General features: G+C 39.0%; 1 protein-coding gene across 3 annotated transcripts in view; it reads left to right on the top strand.

Moving 5' to 3' along the window:
- The window catches only part of LOC110036807, a 32,162-nt gene that overhangs the window by 8,519 nt on the left and 15,040 nt on the right, over positions 1 to 8,603 (top strand). For all 3 annotated transcript variants that reach the window (XM_020741338.1, XM_020741336.1, XM_020741337.1), the window contains exon 2: positions 4,407 to 5,354. In XM_020741338.1, the coding sequence (XP_020596997.1) occupies positions 4,575 to 5,354 (780 nt within the window). In that variant the 5' untranslated portion in view covers positions 4,407 to 4,574. The remainder of the gene's footprint in view (positions 1 to 4,406; positions 5,355 to 8,603) is intronic.

The following is an 8,603-nucleotide window of genomic DNA, read 5'->3' as shown; positions in this document are numbered from 1 at the left end:
TGCCTGGACGATTGGTTGCCAATAACCATTATTGGTTGTGCCCTGCCAGACTTCAGTAACATCAGGTAAAGTAATATCCATTTCCACAAGTATTCTGGCCACCGAGGGTCTGGTTAGGTTGAAAGTAAGCAGATCTAGTTTCAAAAAATTCTCAAGGATGACCCCAATAGAGTAGAGAACCTAATGGTGAAAAAATGCAGCTTGAGACCAGTTAAACTAAACTATACCGGTACAGTGAGAGTTTCATGATTTGGGTCGAAATTAAGAGATCACTTGAGTAACTTCATTGATTTGCCTTCGGTAATAAGATATTTCTTGGAGAAAATTCTGGTGTAGTCTTCAACCACTGTTAGTTGGATCAACACATGTCTTCTATCCATGAGTCTCACTTTCCATTAGCTTAAGATATTTAGCACTCTTTCTGATAACATCCATAGGAGGGTGTCTCTACTGAAATTTTTTAATAAGAGCAAATTTGAATTTTTCCGTAAGGGTAGAAATTTCTGATTCAGAGAAAAAGATTGCATCTTTTCTACCTTTCATACTTCCCTTCTTAATAAAAGTACATTCATCTGTATCCTCACGAGATTCCTTATAACTTGAGGGAAATCCTACTGCAGACTCTACCTGAGGGTTACCCACCACGTGGGCAAAAGAGAATTTGTCCGGCTCAACCAAACAAGGAGGCGCCATCAGAGTAAGGAGAGCTATCGGCGTTAAGCTACAACGAATTTGCTGCGGCGGGAAAAACAGTGAGAAGCTTCAGGGAACTGGGTTGATGAGCGGCTCTGTCGCAGACGCCAGAGGCAGAGCCGAGCAGACGACATGACGTCGAACTGGGGAGCGGCTCTGTCGCAGATAGAAGCATGACGCAGATGTCGAGAGGCTGGACTCGTCGAGCAGACACGAACTCGTCGTCGTCGAGACGCAGACCAACGCCGACGAAGCAGAAAGGAGCGGAAGCTTCGAGTGATAGAATCAATGGCGATCGCCATTCGAAACATTAGAACCCTAGCAGAGTAGTTGTCCGCCATTTTTTGTTATATATATATATTATATATATATATATATACATACATACATACATATATACATACATACATATATGTTGGCTCGGGAAAGATCCGAGGGGCTCTAAAGAAACTCTCATAAAGTGTTTATAAAATAGGATGAAAATTTCTTGTCAGATCTTACCTTCCGGGTTTATTTTACCTCTTGCATTTTTTTACCACTTTAAGGCTGACCTTAGAATTGATGAACCTTAGAGAGCAGGTGACGGGTGATGGCAAATACTCCGACTATTTTTCTTTTCTTTTATGTACTTTATTTACTGCCTGCGATGTATATTGGTCGGTCGTTTGCTCACCCTTTAGGAGTCCTTTTAGTTGGTTTAGAAGCATTTTGTGCCCGACTCAAGTCTTATTCTACTCTTCTCATTTGCTTGGTCGGGTTATCACCTCGAACGGACTAACCATTGTTGTATACTTTCGAGGTGATTTACTCAGTACTCTTCGCGGAGATTGTCACTACTGGGCAGGGAACCATCTTTGAAGTTTCACTTGGCCTGAGTTTAGAGGCAAGCCTTTTGATGCTTGAGCTTTGAGGATCAATTTTTATTTTCGAACGCCGATCGAACATCTTGCGTCTTTGTCAGTTGTCCTATACGTTGCACTGATCGGGCTACTTGCATCATCGTCAGTTTTCAGTATTGACGCTCGGGTCATGTCTTAACAAGTTGAGTGTTGGTCGCTTGATTAGATCTCCGCCTCAGATGGGGCACCCTCTGTGCTAAGCTTATTAAGTTAATCTTGTCGCTGCTTTCAAAGGTCATCATCCAAAACTCTGTTCTGAAGTGATTTGCTGGGTGTCGTTCACGGAGCTTGTTGATACTGGACAGAGAACCACCTCCATAAATTTATCTCACCAAGTTCAAAGACAGACTTACGATGCATGAGCGTTGCAAGCTATTTCGTCTTATACTCTGGCTGATCAAACATCTTAGTGTCGCTGTAGGCTTTACTACCTGGGTTCAATTTCTCTGAGTGTATTGGCTAGACATTGAGGTGCATGACTCCTTGAGTTCCCCAAGTGTTGTTCAAACCTGGGGTTACACATTCAATTAGCCAACTCACATTTTCAATATTTCTGGAAACAAAGAATTTTAAGGTTTTTTGGATGTAGCCGCCTCTTCTATTATTTCCCAAGTGATGATATAAAAGCTAATTGATGGAAAAAATTTCTTAAGGTCATCTCCACCCTATGTTCGAGAGACTCCTTTGCGGGTGTAGGTCCTTAGCTTGTACGCTTCAGGGGCGACTCTATGGTTGATGATGAAAGGGTGTCTAGCAAAGTTTGTCGACCGACTATCCTCGAGTTGTTGGGTTGGCCTTCTTAAAAACAAGATCTTTAGGTGTAAAAATATTCTCCCAGACGTGCCTGTTATAGTAGCAGGTGGTGCATCTCTTGACTTCCTCTCGTCGAAGAGTTGAGTCTTTCATTATTTCTTTTGTGAGGTGGAGCACGAGCATTGCTCCTTCATCTTTAGTTTCCTGCTAGTCGCTTAGATTCTCTTTGTCGAAAGCTGAAGATGTTTTACCTGTTAATCGTGAAGGTTGTATTCATTTGACAACATCGCCTTCGTTTTGTGGGATCAAATTCATCTAGTCTGCACGGATGCGGTGACGGTATTGTTCGGGTCGCTCAGAGGACTGACCCAACACTGGCCTGGTACTAGGAATCTTTTACTCTTTCTGGTAGTTGTGCCCTCCAACAATTGGGCACTGGTTCTTCCTCCTGGTGGTTCTGTGCTTTGCCCTGGGTTGCCGCCTCTTGAATGACCTCCATTTTCTAACTCTTGGATCTTTTGTTGTACGAACTCTCATGTGCACTCCATGTCCACTTTGTTGGGTTTCTCTCATTGTGCAACTCTTCTTGTTGATGGCATGATCCATGTTTACTACACTTTTTATGATGTTGAATTAGAATTTATTCTGTGAATCACACCTAAGGAATAGAGTAGAGTGAGAGAGAGCACAACAGTAAACAATAGAGTGAAATTGTTGTGTAACCTTTTATTTATAAAATGATCTCTATTTATAGACAAAGGAGAAATAATATATGAAGTTATATTTGTACCCTTAATTTAAGTAGGGTTTGTACAGACTATTATATGTATTATACCCTTGTAGGCCTAGCATCTTATTGTTCTTTGGCCCGGTCGGCACGTCCGGATTTGGTGATCATGTCGGTCGACTATGCCGGTCAGTGTTGCCCGGCGTAATGCTGCCGGTTAGCTCGGCGACTGCGGGTCAACAAGACTGATCTGATCAAATGTGTTTGGCTAATCTGTGATAATTGTTCAGTCGAAGCTCGATCTCTACCAAGAAGTTTCTATCGATAGAGTAGAGCTATGCCATTGGACAGAGGCTAAATCACCATTATTCAATGGATAACCCTTAGATGGGAGTATCCTGGTGGGATGGCTGATACTTGTATTCTTTTGGTGGCATTTTGGGGAGACAGCTTAGTGATCCCAGTATAACAGTCATGGGGAATAGCCTCTCCTTTGACCTGATTTAGTTGCAGTGGCAGGTCTGGATGATTCTTCGTCTGCCGTATGGTGAACTGCTCGGGCTGACAACACCTTAATTGCTCTGGTGATTTGGGCAATCTCGGGTTTACTATATCCTGTTGATCATAGGGTTCTTTGATCTGCCTTTTGGTTGGCCCTCTCTATATTCAAGGCATTTTCTCTTGGACTGTTAGATCCCCCGAGATTCATGCCTGTAGGCGGTATGGTACATCATGAGGCTCATTCCTGGTGGCTGTTTCTCCCATGCAAATTGCTACAATAATTTTAGCTCACATTGTCTGTTTCTAATGTTTTATCCATGTATATGACGTAGTTATCTATCTAGCTAATCCTGCTGTATTGGATTTCAAATCAACTGTATGTACACTATAGATTCACAAGCACAGATTATAGAGAGTTAATTATGCATATTGAGACATACAACACACAATTCTCATTTATTTACATATATAACATCTAAACTTCTATATTTACATGCGTACCGCTTAAATCCTTAACCTCACATAAAAAAATACCACCTATAGTACTTTTTTAAGAGTGAAACACCCCTTTTCATGCATAAGTTTATGCAACCAAGGTGTTTCGAGTGTAAATATCAAACTTTGGGTGTTAAACTTTGGGTGTTAGATATGTACTTTGGGTGTTAGATATGTACATACATAAGAATGGTGTGGTATGTATGTAAATTTCCTGGAAGTATATCATTTTGTATTACTAAGCTTGAGCAATTGGGATGTAGCTAATGATTCTTATGCTAAAATGCTTTATAGATACATTACAAAGTTCATATTTTTTTTATTTTGTTTTTATCTAGGTATTTCCAGCCGTGGAAAAAATTATCTGTAAATGACTATTGGAATGAAGATTACGTCAGGAACACACAATATTTGTTCAGCTCTTTGCTCTTCATGCATGCATGATTTTCGTTCTTCGTCATCCATAGGTTCATCCAGTGACAGTGGATGCTCTGCTAATATTTTCTATGGTGGAAAAGGCTGACAGTTGTTTTTCAGTTGTTATGAATGGAACAATACGTTACAAAAGCAGGAAATGTGATGATTCACAGAATACATCTAGTGAAACTAGTAACATTTTAGCAGGCATGAGTTCAAGTCATAATTCATACTTCAAGAATGATGAATGCAAATCAACTCTGAAAGCCTCTGAAGCTCATGATTTTGAAGATCTGGAAGTTACTAAAAAAGAGAAATCTCTCCAGGAAAAAAATTATCAAGCTCAGTTTTCTGCAGATCCCTCAGGCCAAGGTGAAGAGCAGCTTGGATTAGAGTGTCATGGGGATAATATTTCATGCATTACTGGAGGAATAGGTGCCAATATTTCGGATTATGGTGATAATTTATACTTGGATAAGAAAGACATGAATTCTGGTAAGGTTTTGACCAACAATAAGAATGAACCTTCTATTTTGGATGCTGTTGAATGTTCTCTGGGGTCATTTTCTTCTGTTAGTTCTACTGAGAGGAAACATGCCACCCTTCTAAATGTTGAAGGTTCTACTATGAATGAGGCTAGAAGTTGCTCATCTTCTGAGAAATCTAAGATTGATGATGTATGTCAAGAAATTAGAACTAATACAGATCGTCAAATATCATCTGATAATGTCTCTGAAAGTGGTGATCTTAACAAGGCCCTTGTAAAAGATAATGCCTTGTTGGATTTGGAAGCAAAAAACAAACAGGGATATAATTTGCTACCTCTGGCAAATACTGAGATTGAAAATTCTGAAAGTACATTATACGATGTGAGTTTCGTGTATTACCTACCTCTTCTGCACTAGTTTATATTTATTATATGTTATAGAATTTATTGGAAAAAAGGATAGATATTTGAGGTTATAGTAATCATTAGGGCTCCTTTTTATGATTTCCGGCAACTTTGACTTTACTAGTTCAGTGATTGCTAAAGGATTTTTTATTTCTAAGTTGGCATAACTGGTTAATAGAAGGCAGACATCATATTAAACGTGCAGCTCTTAAAAAAATCAGGGGTTTATTATCAATAAAAGCAGTGTGGTTTCTTTTTTTTTTATTTTGCTTGTGATATAATAGAATACTATTTAATAATTTTCTCATTCATGTACATTATTCTTTATTATATATATCAAATTAATTCTCTGTATAAATTATCAAAACCATGATTATGAATAATATAACTTTCACAAATTTAATTATAATAAAATATATCTTGATTCATGATGATCTTCTTTAAAAGTATGTGCGATTAGGTTTTTTTTAAATCTTTCGAATGGTAGTTTTTCTTTGTGGATAGAAAAAAGTAACAGGTAGGAGGACCACTAGTTGCTAATATGTTATATGATCAAACGGTTGCTAAATATTTGATAAATTAACTATCTTGACTGATAGAATTTAGACTATTAATTAATTTTTGAACCATAAATATGTAATAAAATAATGTGGACCACTAATTAATTAAATTATTTTTAACATTCTCTCACTTGACCCTTATAATATTATTCAATTAATGTCATAATAATAAACATAATACATAATATGAATAAAATATTTTTATAAATCAATCAACCCTAAATACATTATTAATAAAAAATTAATAATCATGGCAGTTGTGTTTTATTTTTGTTATATATATATATATATATATATATATATATATATATATAATTATTGAGAATATTCAACAAATACATCTAAGAAGTGGGAAAATCATTCCTCTGAGGGTAGGTAGGCATATTGCTCAAGAGAATGTGAAGAAATTTGTCACTCGGGATGCTAATGGTCCTCATAGTGATTGCAACAAAAAGAAAGTTCAAAATCCTTGTCGCATGGTTGATTATAACGTGTTGGTATATCTTAAGAAGTTGTTAGCTTTGTTAAACATATATGTGTGCTTATGTTATATCACGAGCCATGAGAAATTTGGTAAAAGCTCCGTTAGAATTAGAAGTCCTTCAAGTATATTTTGCAAAAGAGAAGTTGAAACATCATTCCTTTGAGGATAGGTAGGAGAATGGGAATAACTTTGCCACTTAGGTTGCTACTAATCCTCATAGTGATTGCAATAAGGAAAAAGAACTTCCTTGTGGCAAAGTCGATTATAACATGTTGGTTAATCTTAAGAAGTTGCCAGTTTTGTTAAACTTGTATGATGCGCTTATGTTATTTCATGACCAATGAGAAACCTGGGTAAAAGTTCTGTTAAAGTTTGAAGTTTTTCAAATATATAATATCAAAGTTAACCTAAACCACAATAGAATGGAAATATTTATTATTGAATTCAAAAGTTAAAATGACAACTCTTCACATAAAATAACACAAACACACAAATGACCTTCTAGAGTGAGAGCAACAGGTTGGGTACCGACTGGTTAGGCGTATGGATTGCTTGGGATGATGGGGCAGCGGCTGGAGGGTTAGAGTGGAGTGGTGCAGTAGTTGGAAGGGTTGGGGATGAGTTGCAATAGGTTTGGGATGGTTTGAAGGGAAGCATTGCGGGCTTGATAGGGCTGGAGGGAGCAGCAGCCTGGCTGGATGGTGCTAGAGGGAGCAGCGGCCTGGCTAGATGGTGCTAGAGGGAGCAGTTGTCTGGTTGGAAGGTTCTGGTAGCGGTGGTCTTTCTCTATTTATGATTGAGCTAACTGACTTCAACCTTTCCACTGTGGTTGGGTGGGACTTCGATGGTTGTTGGATCAACGACGAGCCGTTCAAAGATCTATCCATAGTTTTTGTGTCAGTTCCGATGAAGTAAGTGATCCCCTCAAGGACTATCGATTTGGGTGCCATTATTGACCTCTAGTCGAAGAAGGCAGATGTTTTCACTGTAGCCCACTAACGGTGCTAGAAGGTGGGAGGGAGTAGTCGTTTGGCTGGAACGTTCTGGAGGCGGCTGACGACATCAGGGAAGGTACAGGGGTGGTTGATGGCAGCGTATGAGTTACAATTGGAGCACATTCTCGTAGTCGGATACCTCGAAAGGGGAAAACACTAGAGGCAAAAATTTGAAATCAGAGACAATCAAAATTTATATTATAAGAAAGCAAATCGACATATATATAATAGATGATATTAGATAGAAATAAAAGGTATTAGAAAAGGAAATGATTACATTCGAAAGGGAATAGAAAGTGAAAGGAATATAATAGGAAAAGGAGGTAGGCGACAAAGTTGGAAAGGAAGATCCTCTTCCTTGGATGGCAAGGCCTCCTGGACCAATCGACTGGCCTTAGAGATTCTTTAGTTGGATTTGATGGTCTAGCCCTTCCACCATTGCTAGCTACGGCAGTTAAGCTCCTCGTTAGTCTCCCGGGGTTGGGAGACCTTCAACTTTATTTGTTAAAGCTTCTGGTTTTTCATCTTTAGTCCTAGCAGCACTTGGATCCCACTTCCGACTATATTTCCTTCTATATAACTGAGGATTTTACTCCACTTGCGAGCATACATCCCTATTGATTCGCTCTCCTGGTGATCCACTACTGGATTGTGTTTGCATGTCTCACGTATGCTGCTGAATACTCCCATGGTAATTTGTGGTTAGCTCAACCTGATCGGAAGTGAAGGTAGCCTGAAACTCTCGAATGGTGGTAGCGCTAATGGTAAGTCCTGAAATACTTTCTGTCACGCCTGTCCCGTGTCTGGAGCTGATGTCTCTGTCCTATCATCCTCTGTCTTCACCAAAAATGGTCCCACCGATGTTGCTCTGCTGGCAAGAGAACTTGTGATCTCTGGCTTTTCTGAAGAGAAAAGGATAATGTGCTACCTATCCTTGGCAATGAAGTAGGTGTTTTTGAATATGTCGTGCTTAATTCTACGATCAAACTGACATGGTCTCCCCAATCCTTGGATACCACGTCACACCACAATCGATTTTGCAGTTGGCTCTCAATCAAAAACTCCACTAGGCACCTTCGGTCAATGTTAACTCTGTACTCCTTTAGCCACGTCAAAGAATATGGTCGGAAGTGCCTTTGAGTCATGAGACAACTTCTCCACCATCTATGTAGAGGTCACATTCCTGC

The sequence above is a fragment of the Phalaenopsis equestris genome, unplaced genomic scaffold, assembly GCF_001263595.1.
Source record: "Phalaenopsis equestris unplaced genomic scaffold, ASM126359v1 Scaffold211064, whole genome shotgun sequence".
Taxonomy (NCBI): domain Eukaryota; kingdom Viridiplantae; phylum Streptophyta; class Magnoliopsida; order Asparagales; family Orchidaceae; genus Phalaenopsis; species Phalaenopsis equestris.
This window is presented reverse-complemented; position numbering and strand designations above follow the sequence as displayed.